The 21,221-nt window shown below is 33.2% G+C and overlaps 1 protein-coding gene across 2 annotated transcripts; it reads right to left on the reverse strand.

Annotated features, from left to right (window-relative positions):
• Positions 1-12,729: 12,729 nt before the first annotated feature.
• On the reverse strand, positions 12,730-20,860 carry LOC111003225 (kinesin-like protein KIF18A). 2 transcript variants are annotated; one of them, XM_022273628.2, is made up of 8 exons: positions 20,122-20,860; positions 19,805-20,023; positions 19,528-19,733; positions 19,078-19,379; positions 17,941-18,122; positions 16,750-17,653; positions 16,161-16,295; positions 12,730-14,390 (listed from the first exon to the last, which is right to left on the reverse strand). In XM_022273628.2, the coding sequence occupies exons 1-8, from the start codon at positions 20,668-20,670 to the stop codon at positions 14,329-14,331; spliced, it is 2,559 nt and encodes an 852-aa protein (XP_022129320.2). In that variant the 5' UTR covers positions 20,671-20,860; the 3' UTR covers positions 12,730-14,328. The 2 variants fall into 2 exon arrangements, with proteins under 2 accessions (XP_022129320.2, XP_022129319.2); XM_022273627.2 differs by having other exon boundaries at positions 12,730-14,432.
• Between the last annotated feature and the right edge of the window lie 361 nt (positions 20,861-21,221).

The following is a 21,221-nucleotide window of genomic DNA, read 5'->3' on the forward strand; positions in this document are numbered from 1 at the left end:
ATTAATATAATATTTACTCAAATTAATTATCTTAATCTTAGTAGCCCTTCGTAGCCCAATGTCTGACCTTACCAATTAAAATTTTCGTAAGAATTAAAATTGTCTTATACTTGCGAAAAACATATCAAAGATTTATAAATTAAATAACTTGTGTATTAAAGTTAGCCAGGCTTTAGTGTACAATATATGCAGTTTGAATAAATATTTCCAGTTGTACCAAATTCTTGAAGGTTGATTTTTATTTTAAGTATTATTTATTATTTTATCTTCTTATCAATAAATTTCAGGACTACCGACCTTTTTAACATGAGGTTCACCTGATGCGAGTCCATTGTCTCTCAATGCCAGAGCATCCGCGAGTGCGTTGCTGGTTTTTTTTTATAATTGTGACGCTTTTATCTTTTGCCTGTGAAGTCAGTGATGAATTAAAACGTAAATATTATAGATATGGTTAGGTTGACCTTATCTTAAATATTTAAGTCTACATGAGTTTTGGTAGGATTTTTTTAAGCACTATAAGCACCAAGCCAATCACAAATGATGTAGGTTAAAAAGAAAATTATAGTAAATTTAAATTGCAAATTTCGAATGTTAATTGCAAAACCAAACATAATTTCGTAAACTCTGACGAAAAGTAAACTCGTATATAAAGAGAGTCTTCACGTGAAATTTAAGTTTTACAAAATGCATAAATAGCTTGAAAAAGTGTTGGTTAAAATGTTAAATACAGGCGAGTAGCCACGCCACAACTCTGTGGTCGGCGTGGCTGCTTTCGACTCGCTGAAGCAAAAAATCGTGTAAAAATACGTGAACAGTTATTACTTAAATCTCTGTTCATTTACTTGTTTTCAGTTCAGTGACCAGTTCTTTGCTTAGATATGGCTAAACATAGGTTAAAGTGTCTGTATTTGTTTTAAATATGTAGGAATATTCATACAATGCATTCTTGTTCATGAAGTTCATGAAATCGCCGACGGGATATCGTTGTTTAATTGATATTGTTACTAAATATATATTTTAGTTTATATAGATTATGTATAAAGACAGTCAGACATTCTCCTTAACAAAAACTGGCAAAGGTGGTTCATTGATATTTGGGGGTGATATTATGACACCGCCGCCCATGGACGCTCACTCTACCAGAAGGCTGGCCTTTTAAAAATAGGACTCTATACTTGAAGAACCCTAGGTTAGGTTGGTGCCTCAATTGAGGAGTGGATACGGGCCAGCAGTCATCATTTCCGGATCCTCTTCTCGCACGTTCGTCATTGCCAAGAGAACCGCTGTGTCCCTTTAGCCACTGCAAGGTAACCCTGTTTGTCTGTGTTATGGCCTCCAGTGCTTTGTGACGCTCCAGTATTAGTTTGCATCAGCACAGATGCACAGATACGAACTTAATGCAAAAGTCATTTATTCCTAACCGCTGCAAGGCTCTGGCTGCTTCGGTTAGAGCGATACATTCTTATTGAATCTCTTGCTGTATGTGTCTAAGGATAGGTGTGTGTTGATGTTGAGATCAAGTGAGAATATACCAGCACCTGAGCTACACGCCTTAGTTATAATATATAGTTGCCTTAAAAACCTCAGTCGGCCTTGACGGCAACGTTTTGTACTTTGATTTAAATTAAATACTTTACAAAATCCGATGATGTGGTATTATATATTTAATTAAAGTTAGTTTGGTAGGCCTGTCATATTAATCAATAAGATATTAACAGGGCAAGTGTAAGAGGTTCGTCAAAGGGAGGCTCATCCAATCAGCAGAACAATGAAGGGCCGTCGGGAGGAAATACGTTATCACCAATGCTTTATACAAACTAATGCATACTGAGATATTGCGTAGCCCTTACAGACAGGAATTAAATTTCAGATGAAAAGCATTGTATCAATACGTATGAATTTCATCAACTGATAATTTTTTTAGTTAAATCCAGTCTGGTTTTATCTATAATATATTCTCGGTTAATCGGTACTAATAGGTATAGTCATCAATTGTTCATGAAGACATTGTTCGAGTAGCCTTATTCAGAATTTTTTTTTGTAGAACAGGGGGCAAACTAGCAGGAGGCTCACCTGATATTAAGTGATACCGTCGCCCATGGATACTCTCCATGCCAGAGGGCTCGCGAGTGTGTTGCCGGCTTTTACAGAATTGGTACGCTCTTTTCTTGAAGAATCCTAATTCGAATTGGTTCGGAAATACTTCAGTGGGCAGCTGGTTCCACAAAGTGGTGGTGCATGGCAAAAACTGCCTTGAAAAACGCTCAGTTATGGAACCGCGGACGTCGAGGTATGGGTGGAATTTCGTATTCTGCCTCAACGTCCGATGATGAAACTCAGCAGAGTTTATATCTCGATAACAAATAAACTCAAAAACTATGGACTTATTTAGAAAATTCTTTCATCGTGAGAATGCTATTTATATATGTATCCTAGTAACATATTATGTGTATTAGCTAAAATATTTTGATTGATAATTAATGTTTAACCATTAGAGGTGTGCATAATTCAAATGGAATGTGTGCATATGTTTTAAAAAATGTGATGCTTGGATTTTCAACTCTAATTAAAGCGCCTGGAGCTTTCCCGGGAAACAACTGATTGGTACCTGTATCCATCCTGTTACTAGGAACTATAATATCGATTATGCTGCAAATTCGGAATTTTGTATTCGATATTCATTCAAAATATAGTTTGATGTAATAGGAGGCTCACCTGATGGTAAGTGATACCATGGACGTTGCCAGAAGGTTCGCAAGTGTTACCGTCCTTTTAAGAATTGGTACGCTCTTTTCTTGAAGGATATATGTCGGAGCAACGTCAAAGTCAGTTTAAAAGTAGTTGTGGTTTATTTGATTTACCAATTAGCTAAATCTATAAATTATAGATTATCGGCTATCCATAGTGATAGTGATTTCATAGTCATCAGTATTAATTTGAGAAAATCATGATTATTAAAAGTAATCTGAAAGCAATGCCGTTACAATCAGCTGTCATTGATACATATATGAACTTAACAGAGCTAATAAATTAACGAAATAAAAGTCAAATCAGTTCAATCCCCATAGTATTTGATTTGGCAACATTGATAGATCTATAAGTTAACAGCTAATTAGTAGTTGACAGTAAAAGTGATTGTCATAAAAGTAATTTATTAAGTATGTCAAAACAATGACGTTAATGACATATAAGTACATAGTTACAAAATTAGGACTGAATTGTCTGAATTGTCATGTTGTTCATTCGATAGGTTTATTAGGTCTTTCCAATATTAGCTCATTATACAACATCGCTCGCCTGATAGCAGCCTTATTCCTGATTTACAATTGCACATATTTTATAAATATTTTCCTTTTTTATGTCACCATGTAATACTACGTATCTAGAGTTTATTTAGAATTGTGTGGGATTCTGAATCTTATTGTCTATTAATTATATTGAATCTGTAAATTATTCTAGACAAACATTTGTATGGAATGTCTTACAGCTTCCCGGTGACAGATAGTTATCAGGAGGTGTCAAAGTCTGGCAGAACTTGGCAGTACATGTAAGCAAAATTACGTTGAACAAAATATAAATAACAAGGGTCAAGTAAGACCTCATATGGAGAACTGCTCACAGCTTTAGGCCAGTGCTCCCACACCAGCTTCTTCCTTTTGACCAAATTCAGCAAAAGCTTTTTGAATTGTTGATCTTCAATGATCGGCTGGGTACCCTCCCTCTACGCACAGATATTGCGTCTTGTGTGAACTATGGAGAGTGTTCTTATGTGTTATTTGTGTTGATCTCTTCTGCCTAGTTACATCATTAAACGAGCCGACTTAACTAAATACATTTCATCTGCATCACCTTGATGGCTAACAGCCGATGATAGCTCTTTTGGGCTAAATATAAAATAAAAAAATGTATAATTTAACTAAACAAAACTTCAACATACATTTTCTCGTGAAAACGATTGATTATAAAAAAAGAGATTGATTTAGAATATGCCCCTGTTTCCTGATATTCGGGATCATCTAGTTAAGCCAATCAAGCTGTAATTAATACCTTGCAACAGCTAATAAGCTTTGATAAGTATTTACTTCTGTAACTTCGTATTAACTAGTGTTAGATATAAATTTTCATTGCTTATATTTAAATTTTGGTTGTAGATGAGTATTGGCCTAGTGGCATCAGCTTGCGACTATCATCCCTGGGGTCGTGGGTTCGAACCCCAGCTGTGCACCAATGGACTATTTTTTCATGTGCTTATGTAATATTCGCACGAACATCGTGAGAAAACCGGCTTTCTCTTCGACCCAAAAAGTCAGCGTGTATCATAAAACATATATTAATGTCTTGGGCCTATGCCTGAAAATCCTATACTGATTTATGTTTTTGTTAAAATTGTAATTTTGAGATTTGTGTACAACGAAGCAATAGGAATAACAAAAACAAACTGAAAATCTTAAAGTTTTGTAAGTACAAGAAAGGCGGATATAATATATGAGTTTTATCAAAAAATAGTTTTGTGTTGGCTTATTCAGTCAATAAATACTATCTACATATATTATCCCAATATAGCACCTTAGCAAACAGCTATCATTAAGCAATTTTCCGATCGAAGGAACTTCCCCAAATCTTATAAACCACACACACAGTATAATTTCAAGAGTTGGTAAATTACTCACCTCCATTTCTTTATAATAAATTTCTTAATAGAACATCGACCAAATCAAAGAAACAGCGGATGGTACATGGCAGAGGAATGACGTGTTTGAGGAGGCTTTTGCCAAAAAGGCACACAGAAACACTAAAATGAGATTAGAATCGTGTTTAAATGTAAATGTATCTGAAGTAAAGGCTTAATTATTACGAAGACGCGTATTTTCTTTATAACTTGCTTAACTGGTTCATATGTGATACAAAAGACTCCCTTTTTTTTCTTTAAATGATTTGATTTAAAACATTTTTCAGTACAAGTACATTACAAGTCCAAATACACTCAGTTTTGTTTTCCACGAAGCTATTGGCATGCGTTTTAATCCAACTGTTTCGATTAATCTGTATCCCAAGCCCCGGGTGAAAAGGCTATTTATTGTTACGATAAGGGGTACCTTGAGAACAGTTGCCCTTAATATCAATTTCGTACCCGAATCACGTCTGTTTAACAGCTTAATTTACAATATATGCGTATCTCACAATTAGAAACCTTACGTTGTAGAAATGACCCTGGAAACTTCTCAAAGGAGGCTTTGTAACCCGACACGCGGGGAAAACAAACCATAATTATCATAGACAATAGAAGATATCTATCGGAGTTAATAATAATTTACAACGAAAATAATAACAAACAGTGGCGCTTAATTTCAGGTGTGGGTTACAGATTTCTGTATCTGTTTCGTTTTCAATTGTTTTTTCTTATAGATAAGTAATCAGTCTTATGCCTGACTGATGCCTTTTGGCTTAAGCATGCTGGTTTTACCATTATGTTTCATAGTTCGAGCCAATATTAATACGCACTTAGAAAGTGTATTGGTGGACAGCCGTGGAATTCACCTACGACACAAGAAAGTTGCTTTCTTAAGCCACTAAGCCAATGCTAGGCCTATAAAGAAAACTATACACAAAAAAAATCGTTTATTTGCGAAGGAAATCAAAAATCCTATTTTTTTATTGATAGTTAAGGACATTAAGATTGATTCATTATAATAAAAACCGTACAAACCACATAAAAATAGGCATGCAAATTATCATAATGTCATAATAATAAGAACAGTTTAGTTACTTATAATATAACAAAACTTATAGTCTGAATACTTAAAGAAATATACTTTTCGGAGTTACGTAGTTCGTATACGCGCAATTAATCTATTGTGCAGTTGAAACATCAAATATTGATCAAAAGTCTATAGAATTAATATTTTGAACTGACCTGAAATGAACCCAAAAAATTAACTGAAATTTATAAATAAAGCACAGCTAAAACAAGGCGAATCAGAATCTATTGAAACAGAATTTAATACAAGTCAAACTCAGTTTTTATTCAGATCGTACCACGAATTTTATATTTTAAACGATTTAGATGAAAGTTTAGGCACACTTCAATATAAATTGGACGTTTTATGAAAAGATCGGAATATGAAATAAAAACTAGCCGGGAGATATTATATTCAGGCTATATTAAAGCAAAGATTTCATTCAGATAAAATTGATTATAAAATAAATGCATAAAATATTGTATCACTTGTATATTTACCAATAAATTAGTAGTTTCAGTGTTCAGAAAGGAAACATTTATAATTTCTACACCAATATGAATGCTTACCATATATAATTATTTTTAAACGTATTTTTTTATGTTACAGGATGGAAACGAGCAAGAGTCTCATCTGAGGATGATAAAAGATCCCTAAATCAAATTGGTTTGAAAATACTTCAGTGGGCAGTTGGTTCCACATAGTAATGGTGCGTGGCAAAAACTGCCTCTAGAAATGCTTGGTTGGATCAACGGCACATCAAAAATAGTTTTTACTAATGATGTTATTGACGCAGTTTTAAAAGTTGTTTAAAAAAGCATAATTTAATATAATGTAGTAATTTTATATGATTTTCGTTTAGAATTGAGAGTGAAATTTTTAATTTTTCCAAAATAAGTATTATATCACAAATCATTTTTTGCCGCGTACCACTGCTTGATGGAAGCAGCTGCCCACTGAATAGTATTTTGTAGTTAAACATGTTATTATAGTATTTTGATATGAAACAGACCTCGATTTTTCATAGTGCGTTGAGGAGGTTCGGATTATATTTTGTATTCTTCAGCTGCAGCTATTAATCCGAACAACTCCTCTAAACACTCTGCATGGTAAATTCTTCTCTCTTCCATTCGAATGACTCTTCATTGAATACGGTCAAACTGGAAGGAGCCGATACTGGGGAGTTCCCGCCCAGATGAGAACAGTACTCCATGCGGTGCCGAATTTGTCTGAGCTGAGCACACCTAGCTTCTTAGAGCCTAAGTTAGCCTTTAAAAGCTTAGTAAATAAGAGTACGGGAAGTAGAAAGATGGCTAGACAAAATGCATATTTAAATTAACGTAATTAACCTGTAAGAGCGAGATAGCATATTTAGTATTTACATTTAAAGCAGCGGATAAGCGAGGCAAAGATATACCTACTTCTGGTAGCTCAGGGATAATTTAAAACATACTTGTCACAGGAGAGAAAATTCTAGAAACATAGCATTAGAGTCCATCTACCAAAAAACTTGGCATATGCGAAACGGGTCCACTGATGTACCTTATTAAGAGGCAAGCTGTTGTGAAGACTTGCTTCAATACTTTGCGACCGTATTCGGTTTTGCTTTTAAGATGATACATACATCTGCCCGGCTTCAACAACTCACTTTAGGCAGGATATGGTAACAGCGAAGCGATGTCCCCACGCGCTGTAACATTCATCATCATTCCAAAATAAACAACTACTAATAAAATAAAAATTAATTAAAAAAAACATTGTCCAGCGGACAAAATTGTGAATCTAAACCATTCCCAGATCCCCTTGAACACACACAAAAAATTTCGTCAAAATCGGTCCAGTCGTTTGAGAGAAGTTCAGTGACATACACACTCACAGAAGAATTATATATATAAAGATTAATTTTCAAAACATTTTTAAAATGCCGCTTAGCCGTACGGTACAGGCTAGAATGTTAAACTTAACATTTTACGTATTTTAAGAACAATGCAATAAGCAAAGTATGAAATATCAGGTAATTTCAGAAACAGTAACACATTTAGAATTGCCAGGAAATTGAGAAAAACCGAGGGAAAGCCCACAAAGAATTTTCCGAAAGTTGTGACTTTGAAACAAAGAAAGGCTTTTATTTTTGTTACGACGATAATGGATCTCTAGAGATTATTTATTCTGAAATTTACTTTTTAAGAACAGTGTTTAGGTGGGTTAAATGTATATATTTCTTAAAAGGAAATATTTAAAAAAAATCCGACTAGAATTTTTAATAATCGATTTAAAGATACTACTATGGACTTTCTTTCTATGTCTGCATTTAACATTTGCTCGAACGGTGAAGGAAAACATCGTGAGGAAACCGACATGTCTTAGACACAAAAAGTCGGCGACATGTGTCAGGCACTGGAGGCTGATCACCTACTTGCCTATTAGATTAAAAATGATCATGAAACAGATTCAGAAATCTGAGGTCAAGACCTACAGAGGTTGTAGCGCCACTGAATTATTATTTATTTAATAATTCCCCGCATTTACATGCGTTTAGCGAGAAATGTGTTAGACATTAAAGACTATATATTTAAGACTATATATAGTATTTTATTGTGAATCCGTAGTTTTAAAGATAACCGTATCAATTTTATTTTTGGTAGAATCTTTGGTTGACTGCTGCGGCTGTATTTAAAAGATTTTTGTTGAAGTATTTTACTTCTTACCCTGAAAATACAAGAGGAGAGAGTGGAGACGAGTTACAGAATCCAATCAAAATTGTAGATCTAATCCACAAGTTATTGAATAGTCGTAATTTATGAAAGCAACAAATATATTAAAGCGGGTATACATAAATCAATTACGCGGGACAAGGCGGGCCGTGTTAGAGCTTGGCTCTCCGGCAGCCCATTTCTGGGACATCCATCCTATTTGGGCGACAGCCCCCGGGGAGGCCAGGCAATCGTCTGAGGTTTAATTCAAATATTACTTGGAATTGAATATTTTGGTTGGGCCCCGGAAATTATGTTGCTCTTTACTCATTTAAGGAATTTTATCTTATTGGAAAAATGTGGGATGATTTTTTTATATAAAAATTCAAAATTAATTATTCATTTGGGTATTACAATGTACACTTATGAACGTCAAAAATATATATAATATAATGTATGTAATATATAAATAATATTTATAAAAATAAATGAAAAACAAACAGCAGTAGGCATGGTAAAATAAGATAGTTTTTTATATACCCATGTTTTACATTACATTTTATCATTATTTAAATTATAATAAGTAATCTAAACTAATAAACAGGTTTCTTTTTATTGTCGTGCCTCTTCACTAATGGAGGTTGGCGGTTTCGATTAAAAAAAGTCGAGTCTTCTCTTCCGTTCTACCCCTTGATTTGAGAACTGGCAGTTAATGTAAAATTAGAAGCATTTTATATATATATTTCTTTTATGGCGTTCATAACTGTACATTATGTTACCTAAATGAATCAATGTTTTTGATTTTTTGTTTTTAATTTTACATTTTATACATTATTTTTGTACTATATATCATATATCCTACCTTCAGTACCTACCGATCGGAACCCCTTCACGGGTAATGGCCTCCTCCAGATTTTTCCAACTGACTCTGAATATGGCTTGCTTTCTGCTATCACTTCTATATTTCTTTTGTAATCGAATCGTAACTTATACGACATTCCTAACAAATATATCTTAACACATTTATTCTAAAAACTATAATTACAATTCCAAAAAAAATATAGATAATGAAAGTTATGAGTAAAAGTAATAATAATTACGGCTTAAATAGTCGCTGTCTTTGTAGCCCGACGGCTTAGCTTCCAAAAGCTATTTACATAAAAGCAATTAGAAGTAGATTTCTCAACACTGTCAAAAATCTTGTCTATGGTTGTTTTAATGGAACAAATATATATCCGTTTCAATATTAATTAAACCAAGTTCTCTATCGAATCAAAGTTAATGTTTTGACCAGAAAACTGAACCTCTGGAATGTGAATCTGAATAATGAAATAATAATTTAAGTAAAAATTTACACCGGAAATTGAAACCGTATAGACATATAATATTTGGATACAAATCCCAAAGTACCCGCGCTAACAATATTTTTCCGAAAGCGGACTATATATAAAAAGACTTTAGGCGCCATAGACCCAGTCATTGGTTAGACTGCTCTATATAGTAGTCGTATTAATGTGTTAGTAGATCTATATTGCTACTAAAAAGGTAGGCTAAATAAAAAACCACTTAAGGCGAAACGAGAGCTAATATTATTATTATCGTGTTCATCATTGCTTGAGTTAAATAATTTTTTATGTTTATAATTGTTTCGTATTTACGCTAGCTAGGATGATTGTAATTAATCGAGCAGGTGGATGGTTTTTAAGTGATTACCCATGGACCTGCACAACAAACACCAGTTTAACAAGTGAGTGAACAGCCTTTAAGGTAGTGACCTCTTGATAATAGTTACTTAGTTCTGCGTTCCGACATTAATTTTAAAAAAACTAAGTCTCTAAGTTACAATTGTGTCAATTTGTTTAAGTCTGCGGACGCTTCGTATGCCAATGTTTAAAGTAAAAGTATTTTTCAAATATAATCATTGGCGAATACTCACTACTTATAAATTGTTGTTGACGAACGAAATTACAAAATTGTTCCATTATCACAAAAACCACAATATAATAAATTTAAATTTTGTTGCCAAAACATATAGCAGGCAATCGTGTTAAAAGGTAATTAATAATTTAAAAATTGTGTGTTTTTATTATCATACTGTTTTTATTGTCTTACAATATATAATAGTAGTCATAACTTTTTATATAGTTACAAAAATTGGCTTAGAATAGTAATTACAATAAAAAAGCACTTTTATTTCTCAGTTAATATGTCTCTCTATTAATATCGTTACAGAAATAACATGTCTCCATATCCCATCCAACATGTCTCCATTCTCGCCATAAACAAATCTTTGTCCTGTGTTCTTGATATTAAGTCCTATACTTTCTTACCTTACCTATTACATTTTACTTTTACAATACGCCTTTTCAACTTACCATATCAAGATAAATGCAACTCTGTCAGCACTGCCAAGAAACTCCGATTAGCCAGCAAATCAAGCAACGCAAGTGGAACTGGATATGTCATTCCGAAGAGATTCCAAACATATCTCCAAGCAAACGCTTGGAAACCGGAAAGAAAGCGTAAGCGTCCCCGCGAAAAGCAAACCTGAAGGCTCATTGTTGACGCCCTCTGCCCTCTGTCAAAAGTCAAGTAACGCGAGCTGCCAATCTAACTAAATTTTTCATAAACAATTGCGGAAAAAACGAATTAATCATTTTATCGCAAGCACACATGGCCTGTCGACACTTTATCACCTATGCCATCTAATTACCAATTTTCCAGCTAACTGAACGGTAAGAGCGAATGATTGACCGATTTAATCAGAGTGAATGAGCGGGTCTTCGTTCACGGGCGGGAAAAAATTGATTGGGTAGAATCAATTCATTTGCGGCTTCGATGGGTGGTTTTTGTTGACACCTTGCCCCGATTTTTTATTCAAGGGTTTAATTAAAAACGAGCGTTTTTGTACAAGAGATTGCTGTCATATATTACGAGGAACTGCACGCGAAAGCACCTCGACTTTGGCTGGCAGTTTGGCACCTTGCCGAAATTATTAGGAATAGAATGGATGCAAACCTCGAATGTAGATCTATCAATCATTTGGATGTAGGTTTGGCTACGAGCGATGTGCGGAGCGTGATTAAGCGGAAATATTTCTGTGGATGTGGTAAATTTTGACGTTTCATCATTGCAAAGCATTTCCTATGCGTTCATAAACAGCAAAATTTTTCATCAGTTTCTTATAACAAATATAGTCTTCATTGGGCATCTAATTTGGGCTTTATTGGAACCCGCAAGGAAAGCGGAAACGTGGGCGTCCCAGGCAAACAAAGAGAGAGAGAGGCAAAAAGAGCCGGAAAGACTTGGAAGGAAGTGAAATATGAGACTCAATAAATAGGTAATAGGACATTAAGTCAAGTTAATTATATCACATTAGCTCTAATGGTAATAGAAACCCCAACCAAAACATGTATATTTTTTATTTAATAATTATTTGATTTATATTATATAACTGATCACATTTTACTAGATTGTTACTTAATAAAACCAATTTAAAATCAATTTAAACGTAAAAGCTTACGAACGCTGCAATTGCGTCATGTTTATCTTTTGTTAGACGCTCTAATACAAATTAGTATTGCCGAGTGCGTTGCAAAGGATTCAATTTGCATCCGTCGTAATTATAGAGGCAACGAGCTTAGCCAAAGTACATTTAAATACCAAGTTGAATTCAAAATGTATTAGTCCACTTAAGATTGCTGGACGCTAGTCCAAGCTCTTCGCATTTCTAAGTCCTGACAAAAAATGTGACCAACACAAAAATACAATAAACGCTATTATGGCAATTTTGAATCATTAAAACAAATCGAACCTACAGATAGGCATATGCTTTAAACACAATAAAAAATACATTTAAAAGTCAGTTAAGCTTTAAAATATTCTCAGAATCATCATCGAATAAGTAAACGTTATGTATGTAGTATTGCAAAATCTAATATACAAGTATGTGTAAATGTTACTTTTACTATAGATGAATACGGATGAAGACTATACGGTTGATACTCGTAATGATCATAAACAAGCTTTTATTCACAGAAGCTGTCAATCTATATGTCAGTGAGGTAAGATTTTAACACTCTCATCTCTTTTCATCATAGTTTATACACAATTTCACAGGGAGAAGTGTGCTTTTGTAAAAGGAGGCCATTTAAATGTAGTTTTATGAATTTACTTCTTCATTTATATGCGTATTGTCGTAAAATAATGATTGTTGGGAGAATAAAAAAAAATCACTAGTAATCTATTTATTCAGAACCATTAATACAATTCAAATATAATTCTTAATTTAAAACGCACCACAATCATTGAAAAATTATCATAAACTATAATTGACACTAAATTACAAAATTCTTAAACTTGTACAATATTATAATTCTAAAATTAAAGTATATTAATAAATTATTTGACACGGCTCATTAAAGAAACGTATAAATGACGATAGCCATGCATCACGCTTACACAGTACATACTAGTGCCTGCTCAAGCGCGCATTTCATTTCTGTAATAAACTCGGTACATTATTAAAAAAATATTACAAAAATCACTGTTTACAAAATACGAACATTGCATAATATTACTATAAATACTTTAAAGCTAAACACCGTAGAACACGTAAAAAATATATTTATCGAGTTATGGGCAAAATTAATTTTGTCAAGAAAAGCGTCAAATGTAGTATACAGCCGATAAGAGAGGTTTAGAATTTCTAGACTGATATAAATAGGACTACCGTGTGTCAAAATATATTTAGCGTATGGAAGTCTTACTTAGAGATAAGTCGCTACATACATTGAAAATAAAACTTACCAATAATTTCACTTACGAAAAGATGTGACTCGATTTTTTCATATTTCATTAATGACTAATGCTATCTGTAGACATATCCACACATATTGTATTCAAAGCAACTTTTATATGATCTAGCATACAAAAGTGTTTGTCCATAAATACAAAGTCAATATACCTTCTAAAAATAATAAAACCGATGCAAAACCGCAAACGAAAATTAGGCGTTGCAACGTTCTTATGAAACTCAAAGAAAATTAGCTTTTCCTCAAAAAGAGAATGCAAAGACGCCCGTGTCCAATCAATAAACGTACATTTCAATATAAAGGGAAATATCGGCCGCAATTTGGTATCCGTTGGGGTATTACAAAATAAAACCCAGTTACTAGAACAATGTACTACAATTTTCCAATACATTTTACTTTATAAAGTTAATTTAAATCTAGATTTAATTGCAGTTTTTGTATTTAGATAGGGTACTTACTGCACCAGTACTCTGAAACATGCAATAACGATTCCCGTCATGGTGGGACTGTGCGAAATATTGTCTAAAATTATTCACAATTGCTGCGTCTCAAAAGCAAATTGCTGCGTCTATTGTAGTCTCATGGTCAAATTCACATCGGAAACCAATTGAATTGGTATATCAGAAAATTCTATTCACAAATTCTAATTTATTTCATTAAATGTTACCATCTCATCGGTAGATAACTGAGTTTATATATGTACTTTAATTTAAATTAAGGGTTTGAAAAATTCGAAAACGATTCGTTTAATTGTGATTCGTCAACATCTCTCAGCCAATCACAGACCATCGTACCGTCTTAAACCAAAACTTACAACAAAATTGGTATACATGCAGTTTGTTCCTTGCTACTGTAATATAAGGTTGTCAACTAAACTTTTCAAGTGACAAAAAGTTTATGATTACGATATATTGGGGAGTTTACAATAATGTTTATTGTATAGTATTTAATTAATTAACTAGTTAACACACATTTGTATACACTCAAAAAACAATTAAACAGTACTAAAACATCAAAATATAATCCCTAAAAATAATTCTATATAAAAATACACTTTTTCATAACGCCATATATCTTATATTATCATTTTCTTAAGACAGGCCTCGAGTATGGATGAGTCTGCATTCGCTCCCTCGCTCGGACGGCTTTAAAACCAACTGATTTTTCATTTAAATTCACCTTTTGGCCTGTTAGTTGTTAATGACGTCACAGGACACATACAGGTTAGTTAATTAATACATGAAACAAAAACAACACATTATTAGAACTGTCGTTACTGTTCGAGAAAAAAAAATTAGAAATTAACGAAGGTGAGGATTATAAGAATGTATAAGGAATTTGTTAGTGTGGCTTGGATGAAGGCACTGTATCTGAGATACTATTTAACTGTCCCAAACTAACGTATCCTCTCTATGATTTTCTTCCCCCTAAAGTCCCCCGTCCTTTAAGTGTTAAATGTTTGTTAATGTTTGTGTTTAGTCCATATTGTAGATTTTTATGTAAATATATAGAAAGTAATAAAATTAAAGTGTAAGTGTGTGTTTATATATATAAATTATTTGTAAATAGGAAATAGTATTTAATCATGTTATTACTCATATTTGTGTTGTCTGTGCTATCTTTAAACAATCGAATTGCAACTATTTTTTTAGGTGCATAATTATTATTTCCACCGATCAATCTCCTTCGTGCCTTCTCCATCTACTTGACACTGGCGAAGTACCTTGTGCCAAGTTGGCACAAATAAAAGCCACATTAAAAAAAACAATTTGTTTTTGGATTGGTCAAAGGCATCTCACTTCTACCAATATACTTAAGTGTACCTATTATAAAATTGGTTATTTTTAACCGAGAAAATAATTTACGTTTGAAAAATGCGTCGCCATTTTGGATTCGTTGCTTCAATATTTACGGATTTTTGTAGAATAATATTTTAACCTTTTTGTTTCCGTTTCATATTAAAAATAAATCAATTTTCTAACAAACCAATATCCTATCAATATTAATATGCTATGCCTATCAGACAAATATGACAAGCTCAGACATAGCTTTGTATCGTTACACGTCAACTCACTCGACAACTAATTAAGATCGCTTTCAATAAACCAATCAAAAGTCATGTAGAACTATCAAACTAATCAAAACTAACTTATAGGATTCTAATTAATAATAATAAATAAACAATCCAGTGGTGTTTGAGACTTGCCGGTTTCCTCACGATGTTTGCCTGCACCGTAGTAGAAAGTGTTTGTGTGTGTGTGATAGTGTGTGAAATAGCAGATAGAGAAATAAGATGAAGGATGCTAGGTAACGATTCTTTGGCTATAATTTTCTTTGTCATAAATAAATCAACCTTTTCGGTTCTCAGATTTCTGTATCTGTTTTATGATCATTTGTTAATCTAATAGGCAACGAGGTGATCGACTTTTTGTGTCTAAGGCAAGCCGGTTTCATTGTTTTTCAAGTGACATCATTCATGTCCCATTAGAAATACAAAATCTTAAATTTGTCAAACAAATATTGTAATCCATGCTTCAAAAAAGAAACGCAATGCAGTACTTCCACTGTCACATGCCAAAAAAATTCCACCATGCATAATTCAATCAATGTTAATATTTCATGCATTTTCATCATATTCTATTTTAAATTGTATATAAAAAATTATTTTAGCAGATTTAAAGTCAAAAGTACATTGAAAATAAATAAATAGATAAAATTACAATAAACATAAGATGTCATTAAATTTGAATCTGTAGGCATCCCTACTCATCGGCAAAGAAGACCGTAGGTAGGCCAAGAGAAAAAATCCGGAGTAAAAAACTGTGGGTACTCTTTTAAAAAATCAAATCATCAAACAACACTTATTTTAAAACAATAATTACAAATAAAAATATAAAAAAATCATAAAATGTTACCTTGTACATTTCTTTGCAGCGATGTACCATCTCTGGCAACACCTGAGCCGAAGCCAGCTTGGGGCCTCACTGTTACAGGTGCCGGGTTTCGTTTGAAGGGAATTGCTTTTCCGACTACCGGCTTCACTATTCTCGCTGTTGAATATTTCATAATAATATTTATTTTGTCAACTTTTATGGAAAATAATATTCATGTTCAAGGAGTAATTTTAATTTTAAAAAATAATTTTCTACATATAAAATAATAGCATTCATTTTGTTTCATGAATCATTAGCCTTTAGTTTTCTTACGTATTTTTTTTTTCATTTTTTTTTTTTGTTCATTTAGTTATTCCCGCACTTCACTTAAAATATTTTGTCATATATAAGGTTGCTTGGAAGACCACACTTGTTAAAGATAAGGCCGCTCGTTGCATCCTTAATAATTTATATTTATTGTAAGGAAGTTTTATTAATAAACTAATTTACTAATTAATGACAAAACTCTCATCCAAAGTTCAATTCTACGCTCCGCAATTATTGTGAAACTTGATTTAATAAACAGAAAATCAAAGAAACTTAAAACATTTCAAACGCAACGTTGACTTACCTCTGTCATTAAAATTGTTTGTACGGGTAATTGTATTCGTCCTATCCATCAGAGTTTTAATCGGTTGACTGTTCGGTTCTACCTTCACAGATTTCTTCCAGTCCATTTTATTTGCCATAACAAATGTTGAATTTAAACAGTTTGGATCAATAGTGCTATAATTATCCACATCTGTTGACGGACTCAATTCTTTTTTAACCTTCTTCGCTGAATTCATAGCTTGTTTTACATCCATACTCTCAAATGAATCATTAATAATGATAGTTTCATTATTTATCAGCTTCATAGGAGTGCCTTTTGTGAATGTCCCTTTACGCTTCTTTGCTGCAGGGAGTGGCTCCCTATTTTCAATATCAGTTAAATCTTCACTGTCCGTCACTAAGTCAATTTTCTCAAGATCATCTAAGTTGATACCACTGATTGGCTTTTCTAAATCTAGTGATGAGACAAATTTGAACAAGTCATCGTTATCCGGCATCTCATCAGACCAGACTATACCCTTGACCGACTTTGCCTTCTTCATAATCTCTAAGTACTCATTGGTCAATGCAGGAGTGGCTCTATCATAACCTTTTAAAGTTAGATAAAGTTTCTTCAGCATACTGGGCATATCACTGACATAGTCTGTGAAGGATTTAATTTCCTGATGCTCGATAGCTAGAAGCTTGTATCGTAGATTGTCTCTTGCCTCGACTAATCTTAGTTTGCCTTGGATCTGTAGTTTCTGAACAAAGTCTATGAGTTCTGGATGGTCTGCGACAGCCTGATTGTACATTAAATTCAACTTCTTTCGGCTCTCATCCCATTCGCTCCAAGTAGAAAGTACTTTGGTATCGAGTATTGCACATTGCTTCACATAACTTTCAGCGGCACGTTCTTGACGAGGAATCTCTTCTGCACACATCTAAAAAAATTTTTTTGTTATTTACATACATTATCAATACACTACCATTAATTAGCATTATACGTAATGTATTGTTCTCTTTTAAGAAAACCCAGGGCACTTAACTTTATTTTTATTATGTTACGGTAATTTTCTTTATTAATAGGCAAGACACACTACATACAACGGTACAAATTACATTGGCGAACCGCCGTGGTTCGAAAGCACGACCACAGGTTTCTAAAGCGCACGCCAAGCTAAGATAAATCTCTTTTATTGTATTTGTGATATTATACTATCTATATTACCTGCTCCATTTGTTCAGTGGAGCACCGATGAGCCAAATCAGCAAGGTGCTGGAAGGCCCGCGTTCGCAGACGTTGACGTAACGCCAGCACGCGCTGTTGGCACATGTTCGCTACTAGACGACTTTCAATCGCTGCGTGTGCGCTTTCGGCCGATTGGATGCGCTGTCGCCATTGCTGAATCACTGTAATAAACAGGTACATTAAAATTCGAAAAATGCCGTTATCGCTCATCAAAACTAACATCACACAGAATTGATACAGTCCTCCTTTGGCTGACAAAGCCGCCTTCTGGCAATGGGCGGCGGTATCACCTAACAACAGATGAAACCATATCTCATTAGCGCTTTGGTAAAATAAAAACGAGTTCCTATTAAAGCACCCTAAAAAGATAATGACCAAACACTAGGCTCCCGAAGCCTTGGCTTGCTTGAGAAAAGCAACAACAAAATAACAAAAAGAATTAAACTCTAAAAAAAACTTATGTCTGAATTTTCACTAAAAATTATTTTATAACACACATTAACAACAAAATATAATTAAAAACTCAGAAAATATCAAATTACAAACAAACATAAGATAATGAAACTACATTCTCAACCCCAGCAAGCTGGCATTATCTCATATATAAAATTCTGGTGTCACAATGGTCGTTTCCATACTCCTCCGAAACGGCTCAACCGATTCTTATGGCATTTTTTATACATATTCTGAAAGTGGTAAGGCGTCCACCCCAAAATAATTTTTAAAAGAAGAAAAAGTTTTCATACCGGAAAACTGTTTCTGGAGTAGCATAGCAAAATGTTTCATGATTGGTACGTACTAAAAATTTAGGCTAAGTTACATTACATTCAGGAGAAAAGTTCGCAGGGGGCAGCTATTATAAATGAATATAAGAATTGCTCGTTTAAAGGTGTCAGTGAAATAAAAACTTAAATATGAATAAAATTATCTTTATTCAATAATTATATTCATATTTCATAATTTTATTAGTATGTAATTCGTACTTAAATAAAATTTCCAAAAAACATGATTCATAAAAACAAAAATACCATCCAGGTACTAAAATATAAAACAACAAAGACATTTTAACTAATTTTCCACGTAGAACAAAATTTTTAATATAAATGAATGACTTACTTTTTTCCTTAACTCCATCAGACTCTTTGACAGTCTTCAGAGAGGACAGAGATAGTTTGGCTTCCAACTCTTTAATTTTCTTCTTAAGCTCCTCATTTATCTTGACATATTGTGACAGCCGTATATCACCATCAACAATATTCTTTTTAATTGATAATTGGATTTTATTTGCTCTTGCAGCATATTTGAGTGTGTTATATGTGTCTTCATATGTCATACTTGATGGGGATACATTAGCAATCATAACTGTCTTACAGTTGCCACCAAGACTGTCTTTAAGAAGACGAGTCAATTTTGAATCTCTAAAAAGTTAAAATTAATATTTTAAAGTTATTTTGACATTCCACTTAACTATTTCTTCATGGCCAGTTAACATTGCTAATGATGACTAGATTAGTTGTTAATAGAAAAAATAATTGTTGCATTGTAAGAAAACCATATTTCACATACCTGTAAGGAATATAATTGCTTCCATCAGCCAATTTGTTGATACAATTACCAAGTGACAAGAGACTTTTATTAATATTAGCACCTTCTTTGAACCGGTCTCCTTTACAACCAGTTGCTGAGGCACGCTCACTACCAGCAAGATCTATCATAGATAATTTTACCATACGAAGCTGGCTGCTAATTTTGTACCGCATTTTAACATACACCTAAAACAATATATAATGTAGAATAGAAATATTTAAATATATTAAAAGCACCAAAACTTGCATAAACATACCTGAAATACAGCATGACTCCTAGAGCTTTCAGCATTAGCATCAGTAGGATGTTGTGTTCTATTTTTATTTCCATCTTCAAGCATGTTAAGAAGCTCTCTAGCTGTTTTAATGGTATGAATGCTGAGACCAGCTACCATTACCCCATATTTTGAGTCTTCCCGAAGTTGGAGTGGAGTAGAAGACGGTTTAAGCAGATCATACACATTTTCATTATAAACCTAAAAGAGCATGATTACAAACAAACATAAACATAACACAATAAAGTTGACACAATATAGTTGATTTTTTTTTAAATAATGCTTACTAGCATACTTACCTCAATATATGACACTCCTATATCAAAATCTCTATCCTTTTCAAATGAATCAATTGTGTAAAACAAGTGCTCCATTGTTAAATAAGTAATACCAGGATTCTCTAGAGTCCCAATCATAGTAAACGTTTTCCCAGCTCCAGTCGCTCCATAAGCAAAAACTGAACAATTATAACCCTCCATTAGAGATGAAATAATCTCTTTTGTTGTGATTTCAAATACATCTTGATTTGAGGCTTCTTGACCACAGACATCATCGAATACAAATTTTAACTCTTTGTTAGCACGTTTCAGGAAATTTTTGTTAGGCTGCTGGACTCCCTGATAAAAGAAAGGTCTAGTTTCTTCCTTCGGATCAAACACTAACATTTTGTCATCAACAACGTCTACAACAAGACGATTGTTCGACTGCATTTCTTTCATATTTAAGGGACGAACCCTGACCACTACTTTAACATTAGCAGACATGTTTTGTGTGGATCCAGTTTTCGAGGGAACAGTTACCGAACCCTTTTTCGCGCCCAAGCCAGGGCCTTTTTGCAGTCTCACCATCTTTATATCACTCACAAGTCACACACATTTAAGTTATTATAAACTTTAGAAACACTTATAATAGTTTGTTTAACTTTCTACCTATCTAAACACTAAAACGTATTTTTCGTTAAATTTATCAAAATCCGAAGCTGCATTCATCAATTGGTAGACGTTCGTTTGATTTGAAAATATTCTAAGTCAGTAACCGTCAAATTTTAAAACTTGTATGACAAGCGATGCTACCTGCTAGCTTCGAAAGCGTCATACGCCGCACAGAATACATACAACTTAAATTGGAACGTTAAATATTACCAATAGAACCATTTGGATATTATTAGATCCTTCAATTATTTATCAGAGATGTTGTTTTATTTGTCTTATTTGTAATAGTTATAATATAATTACCATAAAAAGAATGACTAAAAATAATTTTTAAATACATACACAGATGACGCGGTGTTGCTTTATAGTATATAGCAAAAATGCGACTTTAAAACTTATTTTCAATACTAATTTACGATGAAAAACGGATTTGTCAATAATATTATTTTTCTTTTAGACATAACAAT

Source organism: Pieris rapae, chromosome 16 (assembly GCF_905147795.1).
Source record: "Pieris rapae chromosome 16, ilPieRapa1.1, whole genome shotgun sequence".
NCBI lineage: Eukaryota > Metazoa > Arthropoda > Insecta > Lepidoptera > Pieridae > Pieris > Pieris rapae.